The 16,347-nt window shown below is 52.9% G+C and overlaps 1 protein-coding gene across 3 annotated transcripts in view; it reads left to right on the top strand.

The window, feature by feature from the left end:
* SGSH (N-sulfoglucosamine sulfohydrolase) overlaps positions 1 to 15,957 on the top strand; it is a 30,153-nt gene extending 14,196 nt beyond the window's left edge. For all 3 annotated transcript variants that reach the window (XM_075580038.1, XM_075580040.1, XM_075580039.1), the window contains 5 exons: positions 4,849 to 4,999; positions 5,975 to 6,131; positions 9,618 to 9,699; positions 14,405 to 14,608; positions 15,175 to 15,957. In XM_075580038.1, coding sequence (XP_075436153.1) covers positions 4,849 to 4,999; positions 5,975 to 6,131; positions 9,618 to 9,699; positions 14,405 to 14,608; positions 15,175 to 15,731 — 1,151 coding nt within the window. In that variant the 3' untranslated portion in view covers positions 15,732 to 15,957. The remainder of the gene's footprint in view (positions 1 to 4,848; positions 5,000 to 5,974; positions 6,132 to 9,617; positions 9,700 to 14,404; positions 14,609 to 15,174) is intronic.
* The last annotated feature ends 390 nt before the right edge of the window (positions 15,958 to 16,347 follow it).

The following is a 16,347-nucleotide window of genomic DNA, read 5'->3' as shown; positions in this document are numbered from 1 at the left end:
ACCCTGCGGTGGGAGAGAAATGTCCTCTGTCACTGTGTCACCCTGCGGTGGGAGAGACATGTCCTCTGTCACTGTGTCACCCTGCGGTGGGAGAGACATGTCCTCTGTCACTGTGTCACCCTGCGGTGGGAGAGACATGTCCTCTGTCACTGTGTCACCCTGCGGTGGGAGAGACATGTCCTCTGTCACTGTCACTGTGTCACCCTGCGGTGGGAGAGACATGTCCTCTGTCACTGTGTCACCCTGCGGTGGGAGAGACATGTCCTCTGTCACTGTCACTGTGTCACCCTGCGGTGGGAGAGACATGTCCATTGTCACTGTGTCACCCTGCGGTGGGAGAGAAATGTCCTCTGTCACTGTGTCACCCTGCGGTGGGAGAGACATGTCCTCTGTCACTGTGTCACCCTGCGGTGGGAGAGACTTGTCCTCTGTCACTGTGTCACCCTGCGGTGGGAGAGACATGTCCTCTGTCACTGTGTCACCCTGCGGTGGGAGAGACATGTCCTCTGTCACTGTCACTGTGTCACCGTGCGGTGGGAGAGACATGTCCACTGTCACTGTGTCACCCTGCGGTGGGAGAGAAATGTCCTCTGTCACTGTGTCACCCTGCGGTGGGAGAGACATGTCCTCTGTCACTGTGTCACCCTGCGGTGGGAGAGACATGTCCTCTGTCACTGTGTCACCCTGCGGTGGGAGAGACATGTCCTCTGTCACTGTGTCACCCTGCGGTGGGAGAGACATGTCCACTGTCACTGTGTCACCCTGCGGTGGGAGAGAAATGTCCTCTGTCACTGTGTCACCCTGCGGTGGGAGAGACATGTCCTCTGTCACTGTGTCACCCTGCGGTGGGAGAGAAATGTCCTCTGTCACTGTGTCACCCTGCGGTGGGAGAGAAATGTCCTCTGTCACTGTGTCACCCTGCGGTGGGAGAGACATGTCCTCTGTCACTGTGTCACCCTGCGGTGGGAGAGAAATGTCCTCTGTCACTGTGTCACCCTGCGGTGGGAGAGACATGTCCTCTGTCACTGTGTCACCCTGCGGTGGGAGAGACATGTCCTCTGTCACTGTCACTGTGTCACCCTGCGGTGGGAGAGACCTGTCCTCTGTCTCTGTGTCACCCTGCGGTGGGAGAGACATGTCCTCTGTCACTGTCACCCTGCGGTGGGAGAGACATGTCCTCTGTCACTGTGTCACCCTGCGGTGGGAGAGACATGTCCTCTGTCACTGTGTCACCCTGCGGTGGGAGAGACATGTCCTCTGTCACTGTCACTGTGTCACCCTGCGGTGGGAGAGACATGTCCTCTGTCACTGTGTCACCCTGCGGTGGGAGAGACATGTCCTCTGTCACTGTGTCACCCTGCGGTGGGAGAGACATGTCCTCTGTCACTGTGTCACCCTGCGGTGGGAGAGAAATGTCCTCTGTCACTGTGTCACCCTGCGGTGGGAGAGACATGTCCTCTGTCACTGTGTCACCCTGCGGTGGGAGAGAAATGTCCTCTGTCACTGTGTCACCCTGCGGTGGGAGAGACATGTCCTCTGTCACTGTGTCACCCTGCGGTGGGAGAGACATGTCCTCTGTCACTGTCACTGTGTCACCCTGCGGTGGGAGAGACATGTCCTCTGTCACTGTGTCACCCTGCGGTGGGAGAGAAATGTCCTCTGTCACTGTGTCACCCTGCGGTGGGAGAGACATGTCCTCTGTCACTGTGTCACCCTGCGGTGGGAGAGACATGTCCTCTGTCACTGTGTCACCCTGCGGTGGGAGAGACATGTCCTCTGTCACTGTGTCACCCTGCGGTGGGAGAGACATGTCCTCTGTCACTGTCACTGTGTCACTCTGCGGTGGGAGAGACATGTCCTCTGTCACTGTGTCACCCTGCGGTGGGAGAGACATGTCCTCTGTCACTGTGTCACCCTGCGGTGGGAGAGACATGTCCTCTGTCACTGTGTCACCCTGCGGTGGGAGAGACATGTCCTCTGTCACTGTGTCACCCTGCGGTGGGAGAGACATGTCCTCTGTCACTGTGTCACCCTGCGGTGGGAGAGACCTGTCCTCTGTCACTGTGTCACCCTGCGGTGGGAGAGACATGTCCTCTGTCACTGTCAGTGTGTCACCCTGCGGTGGGAGAGACATGTCCACTGTCACTGTGTCACCCTGCGGTGGGAGAGACATGTCCTCTGTCACTGTCACTGTCTCACCCTGCGGTGGGAGAGACATGTCCTCTGTCACTGTGTCACCCTGCGGTGGGAGAGACATGTCCTCTGTCACTGTGTCACCCTGCGGTGGGAGAGACATGTCCTCTGTCACTGTCACTGTGTCACCCTGCGGTGGGAGAGACATGTCCTCTGTCACTGTCACTGTGTCACCCTGCAGTGGGAGAGACATGTCCTCTGTCACTGTGTCACCCTGCGGTGGGAGAGACATGTCCACTGTCACTGTGTCACCCTGCGGTGGGAGAGAAATGTCCTCTGTCACTGTGTCACCCTGCGGTGGGAGAGACATGTCCTCTGTCACTGTCACTGTGTCACCCTGCGGTGGGAGAGACATGTCCTCTGTCACTGTGTCACCCTGCGGTGGGAGAGACATGTCCTCTGTCACTGTGTCACCGTGCGGTGGGAGAGACCTGTCCTCTGTCACTGTGTCACCCTGCGGTGGGAGAGACCTGTCCTCTGTCACTGTGTCACCCTGCGGTGGGAGAGACATGTCCTCTGTCACTGTGTCACCCTGCGGTGGGAGAGACATGTCCTCTGTCACTGTGTCACCCTGCGATGGGAGAGACATGTCCTCTGTCACTGTGTCACCCTGCGGTGGGAGAGACCTGTCCTCTGTCACTGTCACTGTGTCACCCTGCGGTGGGAGAGACATGTCCTCTGTCACTGTGTCACCGTGCGGTGGGAGAGACATGTCCTCTGTCACTGTGTCACCCTGCGGTGGGAGAGACATGTCCTCTGTCACTGTCACTGTGTCACCCTGCGGTGGGAGAGACATGTCCTCTGTCACTGTGTCACCGTGCGGTGGGAGAGACATGTCCTCTGTCACTGTGTCACCCTGCGGTGGGAGAGACCTGTCCTCTGTCACTGTCACTGTGTCACCCTGCGGTGGGAGAGACATGTCCTCTGTCACTGTCACTGTGTCACCCTGCGGTGGGAGAGACATGTCCTCTGTCACTGTGTCACCCTGCGGTGGGAGAGACATGTCCTCTGTCACTGTGTCACCGTGCGGTGGGAGAGACATGTCCTCTGTCACTGTCACTGTGTCACCCTGCGGTGGGAGAGACATGTCCTCTGTCACTGTGTCACCCTGCGGTGGGAGAGACATGTCCTCTGTCACTGTGTCACCCTGCGGTGGGAGAGACATGTCCTCTGTCACTGTCACTGTGTCACCCTGCGGTGCGAGAGACCTGTCCTCTGTCACTGTGTCACCCTGCGGTGGGAGCGACATGTCCACTGTCACTGTGTCACCCTGCGGTGGGAGAGACATGTCCTCTGTCACTGTCACTGTGTCACCCTGCGGTGGGAGAGACCTGTCCTCTGTCACTGTGTCACCCTGCGGTGGGAGAGACATGTCCTCTGTCACTGTCACTGTGTCACCCTGCGGTGGGAGAGACATGTCCTCTGTCACTGTCACTGTGTCACCCTGCGGTGGGAGAGACATGTCCTCTGTCACTGTGTCACCCTGCGGTGGGAGAGACATGTCCTCTGTCACTGTCACTGTGTCACCGTGCGGTGGGAGAGACATGTCCTCTGTCACTGTGTCACCCTGCGGTGGGAGAGACATGTCCTCTGTCACTGTCACTGTGTCACCCTGCGGTGGGAGAGACATGTCCTCTGTCACTGTGTCACCCTGCGGTGGGAGAGACATGTCCACTGTCACTGTGTCACCCTGCGGTGGGAGAGACATGTCCTCTGTCACTGTCACTGTGTCACCCTGCGGTGGGAGAGACCTGTCCTCTGTCACTGTGTCACCCTGCGGTGGGAGAGACCTGTCCTCTGTCACTGTGTCACCGTGCGGTGGGAGAGACATGTCCTCTGTCACTGTGTCACCCTGCGGTGGGAGAGACATGTCCTCTGTCACTGTCACTGTGTCACCCTGCGGTGGGAGAGACATGTCCTCTGTCACTGTCACTGTGTCACCCTGCGGTGGGAGAGACATGTCCTCTGTCACTGTGTCACCCTGCGGTGGGAGAGACATGTCCTCTGTCACTGTGTCACCCTGCGGTGGGAGAGACATGTCCTCTGTCACTGTGTCACCCTGCGGTGGGAGAGACATGTCCTCTGTCACTGTGTCACCCTGCGGTGGGAGAGACATGTCCCACCTGCCTCTGTCACTGTGTCACCCTGCGGTGGGAGAGACATGTCCTCTGTCACTGTCACTGTGTCACCCTGCGGTGGGAGAGACATGTCCTCTGTCACTGTGTCACCCTGCGGTGGGAGAGACCTGTCCCACCTGCCTCTGTCACTGTGTCACCCTGCGGTGGGAGAGACATGTCCTCTGTCACTGTGTCACCCTGCGGTGGGAGAGACATGTCCTCTGTCACTGTGTCACCCTGCGGTGGGAGAGACATGTCCTCTGTCACTGTGTCACCCTGCGGTGGGAGAGACCTGTCCTCTGTCACTGTCACTGTGTCACCGTGCGGTGGGAGAGACATGCCCTCTGTCACTGTGTCACACTGCGGTGGGAGAGACATGTCCCACCTGCCTCTGTCACTGTGTCACCCTGCGGTGGGAGAGACCTGTCCCACCTGCCTCTGTCACTGTGTCACCCTGCGGTGGGAGAGACCTGTCCCACCTGCCTCTGTCACTGTGTCACCCTGCGGTGGGATCCACGTGTCCCTGTGTCTCTGACAGGTATCATCGGGAAGAAGCACGTGGGGCCCGAAGCGGTTTATCCGTTTGACTTCTCCTACACGGAAGAGAACAGCTCCGTGCTGCAGGTTGGACGCAACATAACCCGCATCAAGTTGCTGGTCAGGAAGTTCCTGAAGAGCCAAGACCAGAGGTGGGAGCTTGGGGGGTCTTTACTGGGTCACGGACCCTCTGGGATAGTGTCACTGCTTTCTGCAGCCTGGTCCTTGCGTAGCTGGGGATTCCCTCTTCCCACCTTTAGGCTGCGGTCCCAGTCATCACTGTGACACGCGCGCCCGGCGGGGGGGGGGGGGGTGAGGGCAGCGCATGCACAGCGCTAACTGCGGTCTGCGGTCTTTTTAGGAGAGGGGGAGCTTGCGACGGGAGGGGCGTGGTCGTGGATTTGCGGGGGGCGTGGCCATCACGTCACGCGGCTGGTTCGCCCTCATTGGGTGAACCGCCGGTGGGGGCGTGGCCACGCCTCCGTCGCAAGGTCTAAACTCAATTTCATTGAGTTGTAAAAAACCCTGCAGCACAGCGCGGCTGCACCTTCAGCGGGAAGGTGACTACTGGGCCCAGCCCCCTGAGGGGCGGTGCTTACACGCTCAGCGCACGCCGCGCCGTGCGCACAGGCAGTTACTGGGACCGCAGCCTGACTGCTACAAGATACGTGAGTAGCGCGGTTATCATGGCGTTGTGGTCAGGCTTTGGGACATTACATATTTCCCTTGTAACCTACAAGTTGCAATAGGTCGTTTTCAGTGCATCGCGGTTAACCCTGTCAGTGCTGGATGTTGTGCCGCTGTATGTTCCAGAGATGCTCGGGCAGAATGTATAACGGTGTATAAATCGCACTCTCTTTCTCTCTTCTCTCGCTCTTTCTCTCTTTCTCTCTTTCTCGCTCTCTCGCTCTTTCTCTCTTTCTCTCTTTCTCTCTTTCTCTCTTTCTCTCTTTCTCTCTTTCTCTCTTTCTCTCTTTCTCGCTCTCTCGCTCTCTCGCTCTCTGCCTCTCTCTTTCTCTCGCTCTCTCTTTCTCTCGCTCTCTCTTTCTCTCTTTCTCTCTTTCTCTCTCTCTCTCTTTCTCTCTCGCTCTCTTTCTCTCGCTCTCTCTCTCTCTCGCTCTCCCCAGGCCTTTCTTCCTCTATGTTGCTTTCCACGATCCGCACCGCTGCGGACACTCCCAGCCTCAGTACGGGGCTTTCTGCGAGAAGTTTGGGAATGGGGACGTTGGCATGGGGAGGATCCCAGACTGGACCCCCCAGTACTACACCCCAGAGCAGGTCAAGGTAAGAACCCTCTTCCACCCCAAGACCCTCTGTGTGAGCAGCTCCTGTGTCCATACAAATATTACAATAGGGGCAAAATTCCACCCGCGGAAGCCCCCCCTCCCCAAATACAGTGTGTGCAGAAGCCGTGCGATCCTGCCATCCCCACACACACAGTGTGCAACCCCCCTCCCCAAATACAGTGTGTGCAGAAGCAGTGCGATCCTGCCATCCCCACACACACAGTGTGCAACCCCCTCCCCAAATACAGTGTGTGCAGAAACAGTGCGATCCTTCCATCCCCACACACACAGTGTGCAACCCCCTCCCCAAATACAGTGTGTGCAGAAGCAGTGCGATCCTGCCATCCCCACACACACAGTGTGCAACCCCCCTCCCCAAATACAGTGTGTGCAGAAGCAGTGCGATCCTGCCATCCCCACACACACAGTGTGCAACCCCCCTCCCCAAATACAGTGTGTGCAGAAGCAGTGCGATCCTGCCATCCCCACACAGTGTGCAACCCCCTCCCCAAATACAGTGTGTGCAGAAGCCGTGCGATCCTGCCATCCCCACACACACAGTGTGCAACCCCCTCCCCAAATAGTGTGTGCAGAAGCAGTGCGATCCTGCCATCCCCACACACACAGTGTGCAACCCCCCTCCCCAAATACAGTGTGTGCAGAAGCCGTGTGATCCTGCCATCCCCACACACAGTGTGCAACCCCCTCCCCAAATACAGTGCGTGCAGAAGCAGTGCGATCCTGCCATCCCCACACACAGTGTGCAACCCCCTCCCCAAATACAGTGTGTGCAGAAGCCGTGTGATCCTGCCATCCCCACACACAGTGTGCAACCCCCTCCCCAAATAGTGTGTGCAGAAGCAGTGCGATCCTGCCATCCCCACACACACAGTGTGCAACCCCCCTCCCCAAATACAGTGTGTGCAGAAGCCGTGTGATCCTGCCATCCCGACACACAGTGTGCAACCCCCTCCCCAAATACAGTGTGTGCAGGAGCAGTGCGATCCTTCCATCCCCACACACACAGTGTGCAACCCCCTCCCCAAATACAGTGTGTGCAGGAGCAGTGCGATCCTGCCATCCCCACACACACAGTGTGCAACCCCCTCCCCAAATACAGTGTGTGCAGAAGCAGTGCGATCCTGCCATCCCCACACACAGTGTGCAACCCCCCTCCCCAAATACAGTGTGTGCAGAAGCCGTGCGATCCTGCCATCCCCACACAGTGTGCACCCCCTCCCCAAATAGTGTGTGCAGAAGCCGTGCGATCCTGCCATCCCCACACACAGTGTGCAACCCCCCTCCCCAAATACAGTGTGTGCAGGAGCAGTGCGATCCTGCCATCCCCACACACACAGTGTGCAACCCCCGTCCCCAAATACAGTGTGTGCAGGAGCAGTGCGATCCTGCCATCCCCACACACAGTGTGCAACCCCCTCCCCAAATACAGTGTGTGCAGAAGCAGTCCCCCTCCCCAAATACAGTGTGTGCAGGAGCAGTGCGATCCTGCCATCCCCACACACAGTGTGCAACCCCCTCCCCAAATACAGTGTGTGCAGAAGCAGTGCGATCCTGCCATCCCCACACACAGTGTGCAACCCCCTCCCCAAATACAGTGTGTGCAGAAGCAGTGCGATCCTTCCATCCCCACACACAGTGTGCAACCCCCTCCCCAAATACAGTGTGTGCAGGAGCAGTGCGATCCTGCCATCCCCACACACACAGTGTGCAACCCCTCTCCCCAAATACAGTGTGTGCAGGAGCAGTGCGATCCTGCCATCCCCACACACACAGTGTGCAACCCTCTCCCCAAATACAGTGTGTGCAGGAGCAGTGCGATCCTTCCATCCCCACACACACAGTGTGCAACCCCCTCCCCAAATACAGTGTGTGCAGAAGCCGTGCGATCCTGCCATCCCCACACACAGGGTGCAACCCCCTCCCCAAATACAGTGTGTGCAGAAGCCGTGCGATCCTTCCATCCCCACACACACAGTGTGCAACCCCCTCCCCAAATACAGTGTGTGCAGGAGCAGTGCAATCCTGCCATCCCCACACACACAGTGTGCAACCCCCTCCCCAAATACAGTGTGTGCAGAAGCCGTGCGATCCTGCCATCCCCACACACAGTGTGCAACCCCCTCCCCAAATACACTGTGTGCAGGAGCAGTGCGATCCTGCCATCCCCACACACACAGTGTGCAACCCCCTCCCCAAATACAGTGTGTGCAGAAGCCGTGCGATCCTGCCATCCCCACACACAGGGTGCAACCCCCTCCCCAAATACAGTGTGTGCAGGAGCAGTGCGATCCTGACATCCCCACACACAGGGTGCAACCCCCTCCCCAAATACAGTGTGTGCAGAAGCAGTGCGATCCTGCCATCCCCACACACAGTGTGCAACCCCCCTCCCCAAATACAGTGTGTGCAGAAGCCGTGCGATCCTGCCATCCCCACACAAAGTGTGCAACCCCCCTCCCCAAATACAGTGTGTGCAGAAGCCGTGCGATCCTGCCATCCCCACACACACAGTGTGCAACCCCCTCCCCAAATACAGTGTGTGCAGAAGCAGTGCGATCCTGCCATCCCCACACAAAGTGTGCAACCCCCTCCCCAAATACAGTGTGTGCAGAAGCCGTGCGATCCTGCCATCCCCACACAGTGTGCACCCCCTCCCCAAATAGTGTGTGCAGAAGCCGTGCGATCCTGCCATCCCCACACACAGTGTGCAACCCCCCTCCCCAAATACAGTGTGTGCAGGAGCAGTGCGATCCTGCCATCCCCACACACACAGTGTGCAACCCCCTCCCCAAATACAGTGTGTGCAGAAGCCGTGCGATCCTGCCATCCCCACACACACAGTGTGCAACCCCCTCCCCAAATACAATGTGTGCAGGAGCAGTGCGATCCTGCCATCCCCACACACAGGGTGCGCAACCCCCTCCCCAAATACAGTGTGTGCAGAAGCAGTGCAATCCTGCCATCCCCACACACAGTGTGCAACCCCCTCCCCAAATACAGTGTGTGCAGAAGCAGTGCGATCCTGCCATCCCCACACAGTGTGCAACCCCTCCCCAAATACAGTGTGTGCAGAAGCAGTGCGATCCTGCCATCCCCACACAGTGTGCAACCCCTCCCCAAATACAGTGTGTGCAGGAGCAGTGCGATCCCGCCATCCCCACACACAGGGTGCAACCCCCTCCCCAAATACAGTGTGTGCAGGAGCAGTGCGATCCTGCCATCCCCACACACAGGGTGCAACCCCCTCCCCAAATACAGTGTGTGCAGAAGCAGTGCGATCCTGCCATCCCCACACACAGTGTGCAACCCCCTCCCCAAATACAGTGTGTGCAGGAGCAGTGCGATCCTGCCATCCCCACACACAGGGTGCAACCCCCTCCCCAAATACAGTGTGTGCAGAAGCAGTGCGATCCTGCCATCCCCACACGTCATCGTAACTTTGCTGTCTCTGCTCCGTCTTTAGGTTCCTTATTTTATCCCAGACACCCCCAGTGCCAGGGCTGACCTGGCCGCACAGTACACGACAATTGGCCGGATGGACCAGGGTAAGAAGGGAACCGCGTGAGGGTCGTTCCGTGTGCTACTAATAGCCATAAACTAACCCAACGACTCAGCGGTCATAATGCGCAGGAATCTGAAAACAAGCATGTCAACCAGTAGTGTGACCCGTGCCATGTCACCGTCACAGGGGGCTTTGTGTCTCCCGGACATTCCTGCACTGCTGGGACTAATCCTGTAATCATGTGAGGGTCACACGGCGTATTTGACGCCTTCACTACAAAGCTCAGCAATTTAATCCGGAGAGTTGTAACTTTTTTGTTTTCCACCCAGACTTTTCTTTTTTTGTATTCAGATGTTCCTGTAAATGTTCTGCGTTATACAATATTCAGAGCACCCCAAACATTGATGGGGAGAAAGATTGCGCACCGCTGCTCTGAGGGATGCTGCAGAATGATACAGTTTAACATTAGGACAAGCTAATCCTCGTTCTTTGGGGGAAACACCAAATCCTTCACTTAATACGAAGCTTTTTATTGTTCCAAATGAATTTCATAATCTGCTTCCTAATTTAAAAAAAAAGGGGATTTTGTAGCAGAAATGGGCAGTAAGGTGAATAAGGTGAATTTTGTCTTCTCGTGACGCGGTCATGTGGCGTCGCGCAGCCAATTGCAGGGCAGGTATGCCCCGTCATGGCTGCGCCGCCCCCCCCCCCCCACACTCTCCTACAGACCGCCGATCACAGCTGCAGTCTCTGTAGGACTGGGGCCATTGCCAAATCCTTTCTGTTGTTCAGTGTCTGTCTCTCGGTGGTTAATTTGTTTATGTTGCACAGTATTGGTGATAAAAAATGCAGATAAAGGGGGGGGGGGGCAGAGGTTGTTCAATCTGCCTCTCAATATAGAGCTGAGGCCTTGACACAGGTGAATGATTCTACCTTCTATGTCAGCCTTAAAACTGATCCTACAAGAAAATTCCAGCAAGAATTATTGGAGTTACTGGAATTAGGTAACATTCTCTATGTTCTGATAAAAAAAAGAATACAACTATTTGAATTGTCTACACCCAGTCGTCCCTGTTTTTCACCATCTCCCAAAGGTGCACAAGGGTCTGGATAATCCACCAGGGAGACCCATTGTGTCCAGTATTGCATCTTTGGGAGATGGTGTTTCCAGGTACGTAGATGGGTTTTTTACAACCTTTGGTACATTCGCTCCAATCCTACATTCGTGATACTGCAGATCTGTTATTGTATATGGAAGGCATTGATTGGAAGTCAAGTTTTCGGTGGGCTGCTATGGACGTCACATCATTGTACACCATCATAGCACATGAACACGGGTTGTCTTCTACACAACACTTTCTGGACACTTCTACATTACCACAGGCACAGAGCACCTTTATTCAAGAGTGCATGTCGTTTCTTCTCACTCACAATTATTTTTCTTTTGATTCACAATTTTATTTACAAATCAAGGGCAGGGCTATGGGGACTTCTTTTGCGAATTTATTTCTGGGTCTTTGGGAACTTACTCACATCTATGGTCGCACTAATCTTTTTCGTCACCACATCATCATGTACAAACGTTACGTAGATGATCTTATATTCATTTGGGACGGTGATCTTCACTCATTAAACACATTTGTTGACACTTTGAACATTAACGATATTAATGTGAAAATCACGATGAACACTGATTTACACCACATCAATTTTTTAGATGTGACGTTCCATATAGACCTAGAAAATAAAATACAAACAAATGTTTTCAAAGAAGCACATTCTAGGAATTCGATTTTACATTCAAAGAGCAGTCATTCTAGATCCCTTATTGATGGGATTCCCAAGGGACAGGTCCTCCGTTATAAGGGACTCTGTTCCAGGGAGGAGTCCTTCTTAAAGAGAGGTTCATCAATAGGGGTTATCACAAACGGACTGTTTACAATGCCTTTCAAGAGGCACAAAAAAGGGACAGAAGCAATCTGGTTAGAAACAAAAATTATAAAAATAATATAAACAGTCTCGCTGTCAGGGGTAAAGGTTCACCAGATATTTGTCCAGTGTTTATTACTCAATATAATGGACAGGCTAACCAAATTCGCAGCATCATCCAGAAACACTGGAACACTTTATTGTTGGACCCTGTATTAAAACCAGTCTTGACCGAGAGACCAAGACTGGTGTTTAAAAAGACCAGAACTCTCGGGTTCATTGATCTCACCGAGTACATTTTGTGCATCAACACAAAAACAGATAAGTGGTATCCCTTATGGGTTCCACAAATGGGGTCACTGTTCGTATTGCCAATATGTGAAACCTACATACAGGATCACTGTCAGTCAACCTAGATCCAATTACAGACTCTCCACCTTTATGAATTGTCACACCAGCTACATTATTTATGTTATCCTCTGAGGTTGGAATATGAAATACGTAGGGAGGACAATCCGACCCCTAAAAGAGAGGATAGCTGAACATACTAGATTGATCAAAAGAGGTGATTCTGAACACCCAGTGCCCAGACATTTTTCCCGCTGTCCTAAGGGAGGCATAACAAATTTCAAGTTCTTTGGGGTAGAACATATTGCAATGCCTAGTAGACGGGGAGATAGAGAGGGCATCCTCAACAAAAGGGAGATGTTTTGGGTTTTTTCTCTTGACACCCTTCACCATAGAGGGTTGAATGTCGAGTGGGAACTCAAGCACTAACCACATGACTAACCACCATTTCTCCATTCATTATGTCTTTATTAAATTGGACTAACCACTATTCCTCCTTCATTATTGAATATAATGTTTGTTCAAACTGTTTTTATTATTTTTTATCTTTTTTCCCCCCTTCTCCTTCCCTCCCCTCCTATCCCTCTCCCCAACCCCCCCCCCCTTTCCCCCTCATCCTTGTTCTAATTAATTTTTTATTTTATGGAACTTTATTATCCTCAATATGATCATTTGTTACTATGTTCATTCTCTTTGAGCATATTCATAAGTACTGGGACATTAGTATTCTACCTCTAGATTATATTGTTCCGTTTATATACAGTTCTAGAATATTTTTATATTATGTTTACTTTGCATATAGTTTTTCCTTCCATCGTGATATTGCATATTGTGAATTTGAGAGTTGGATCTGATAGATTTGACAAAATAGTTAGGGTTATGTGTTTTCTTCTTTTTTTTAATCTATGGGGCCTATGCAGAGAGCAGCGCTATTTCGAAATTCGCAATTTTTTGGAGAAAATCGCGCAGAAAGCAGCAGAAAATGGCGAGTTCCGAAAAACGCGCCAATTTTTCTTTTCTATTTGTAAAACTCGCCTCGCGGCTGGCGAGAACCTCAATCTCGCCAGTTTTAAAAATATCCTAATGCAGAGAGGCGCGAACGGCATCTAGTGGCTGTTCGCGCCAATAAAATGGCGCGATTGTCTCCTTTTTGCCTCGCCAGAAAAAATTGGCAAGAAGCTGCCGCTCGCGGCCATTGCAATGGGAAAAAAAAGGCGCAAATTTGTTTTTACACGTTTCTGAAGCGCGCATCTCGCCAATTTAAACTCGCCACACGCATCCATGTTAAACATAGCAGAATTCGCTCTTTTCTGCATATGGAGAATAAAACTCTCCAAAAAAGCTACTTTTTAATAAATTCGCCAATTTTAAAATTCGCTGCTCTCTGCATAGGCCCCTATGTCTTTTATGTTATTCCTGGCTCTGTTGTGCAGTTTGGTCATTATTGTTGTATGTTCACGTGTATTGATGTTCACAGGATTCATACATAATCTGTTCATTTTGTTATACTATGAACATATGTATTATTTCTTCAGGTCAGGTGCTCACTCATCAATGGGATGGCTCATTGGCGGTTTGTGAACATAGAGTTAGGCGTGTCTCTTTCCCCCCCCCCCCCCCCGCACTCCCCTACAGACCGCCGATCACAGCTGTAGTCTCTGTAGGACTGGGGCCGTTCCCAATCCTTTCTGTTGTTCAGTGTCTGTCTCTCGGTGGTTAAGTTGTTTATGTTGCACAGCAGTATTCAGAGGGATCTCTGGATAGAAGTTTTTTTCCCGTTTTGTAACAAATGAAGGGCTCCTTTAAATTGCTTTTCACAATCTTCTTAATGGCGCTGCTACAATAAGCGTTGTTCAGATGAAGTCGGCACAAAATAACTTGTCCCCTTCTCCCTGCACAAAGTGGTGAAGCGAATTGGGAAATGTAGGATTAGGGGGAAAAAGAGGAGTTGGAGAGAGAGGGCGTGGGATCTGGTATTCAACGGTAAAATTAGGCGGAACCGATTCCACTCCTCAATCTCCAGGTAAGTGCTATAATACCATACATGCTCCTGCTGCCTGCATTTGTATAGGTGACCAGTTTAGTGCTGACATTGCTGCATCCGAGACTATTCCGCTGATATAGGGGAAGAGAGAGAACGCTGTAACGCGTGGTCGCTAGTAAATGAGATTCATTACGTTCTTCTCCCAAAGTAACGTTACGTCATCAGACAGGTCAGCAGGCATCCCCAACGTGTGTGTGTGTGTGTGTGTGTGTGTGTACGTACGTATAGCAAAGGTAAGTCCACAGCACCTACAAAGGGGATGTATTAAAATGTATACATTTATTTCATCTAGAAAACACAAAAACTAAAATACGGGCAACGTTTCAGACCTAACGGTCCTTTCTCATATTTACTTCTCCCCTGACAGGTGTTTGTGTGTCTCCCTTGTGCCGCAGGGTTCATTGTTTGTCTGTTCTCTCCTGCGCAGGGATTGGTCTGGTCCTCTCCGAGCTGCACAGCGCCGGACACGAGAATGACACCCTGGTGATCTTCAGCTCGGATAACGGCATCCCCTTCCCCAACGGGCGCACCAACCTGTACTGGTCGGGGAGAGCGGAGCCCTTGCTGGTCTCGTCCCCGTATCACCCCAGACGCTGGGGACAAGTCAGCCAGTCCTATGCCAGCCTGCTGGGTGAGGCACCGTGTGGGGCGTAGAGGGAGGGGCTTATTGGGCTGTGTGTGGTAATGTGTATCGCAGACTGGGGAGGGAAAGCAGAGCCACACTATTTAACGGATCCCTAAAAGAATGATGAGTAAACGTTACAATGTAGAGTAAGCATGACACCTCCGTCTTCTAACTCGGTGGCTGCCAACACGTTCTCTCCTCCCTCGCTCTCAAGAACCTAAGCGACCTTATAGCTGTAGGACGTCTGTAACACTAGTTTGCCAAAAGTTACAATTTCTGCCCTAAATGTATTATTTTTCTGACTGTCTCTTTTACCTTCTAACAGTACATGGTCTATGGTTGGCAATTGTGTGTATAATATCTATCTATATCCCGTGTGCTTATCCTGCGAAATGATAACATGCAGCGATATACAGGTCGAAAAAGTTATAGTCCTCTCCAGCTGTATAGAGAGGTGCCCACAAAGCATTGTATCTATACTAACCCCTCTTGTTGCTTGCACTCCATGCACTTGACGTGTTCACTATTGAGTACTGGACATTGCTAATTTGCTGTATCTTGCTCTCACTCAGATATCACCCCTACTGTCCTTGATTGGTTCTCCATCCTTTATCCGAGCTACCAGATCTTCAGCAAGAGCGTCCAGCTCACTGGGAAGTCCCTTCTGCTGTCTCTGGAGTCAGAGCAGCCCTGGGACACCGTGTTTGGCAGCCAGTCTCACCATGAGGTCACCATGTATTACCCCATGAGGTCGGTCCAGCACCAACAGTATCTGCTTATACACAACCTCAACTTCAAGATGCCGTTCCCCATCGACCAAGATTTCTACGTGTCGCCTACCTTCCAAGACTTGCTGAACAGGACCACGTCTGGCCAGCCCACCCACTGGTTCAAGACTCTCCAGGGCTACTACTACAGGGAGCGCTGGGAGCTGTACGACCGAGCCAGAGACCTTGCAGAGGAGAGGAACGTGGCTGGAGACCCCACATATAAGACCGTGTTGGATACCATGCAGGAAATGCTGCGGAAGTGGCAGTGGGAAACCTCTGACCCGTGGGTGTGCGCCCCGGATGGGGTGTTGGAGGAGAAGCTCAGCCCACAGTGCCGGCCACTCCATAATGAGCTTTGACGGTCAGGACAGGCATAATCTCCCGAGACGTGAAAGCCGTGGTGGCATTTTGTATTCCTTCTCTGCAATGCACTGTGAGGCGTAATATGTAACGCAAAGCATACAGACATTCGCCGGGGGAAGGGCTTACCTGACCCGTCTGATCCTTCTAAACTTTATTAAAGACCCAGTTGCACTTACACAATCCCCCCCTGTGCCCCCCCAATAAATAAATATTCTTTACATATTTTTGTCTTCCTTTTCCAGGTCATATATCAAAATCTTCAGCCCTTGTCTCCCCACTTCTGGAAGAAGCCCCCCCAATGATCTCTGTTTGCATATCATAGGGGATTTGATTTGTGTTTTTCTGCCAATTCAATGTCTTGAATAATGAGTGTTGCAGTGCGAAGCTTTGGTGACACGGTGTCTCCCTGCCGCACTCACCCGCTGATCCGGGTGACACGGTGTCTCCCTGCCGCACTCCCTCGCTGATCCTGGTGACACGGGGTCTCCCTGCCGCACTCCCTCACTGATCCTGGTGACACGGTGTCTCCCTGCCGCACTCACCTGCTGATCCTGGTGACACGGTGTCTCCCGGCCGCACTCCCTTGCTGATCCTGGTGACATGGTGTCTCCC

Source organism: Ascaphus truei, chromosome 22 (assembly GCF_040206685.1).
Source record: "Ascaphus truei isolate aAscTru1 chromosome 22, aAscTru1.hap1, whole genome shotgun sequence".
In the NCBI taxonomy this organism is placed as follows: Eukaryota; Metazoa; Chordata; class Amphibia; order Anura; family Ascaphidae; genus Ascaphus; species Ascaphus truei.
Note: the sequence above shows the minus strand (reverse complement) of the source record. Positions and strands in the feature narration are given on the sequence as shown.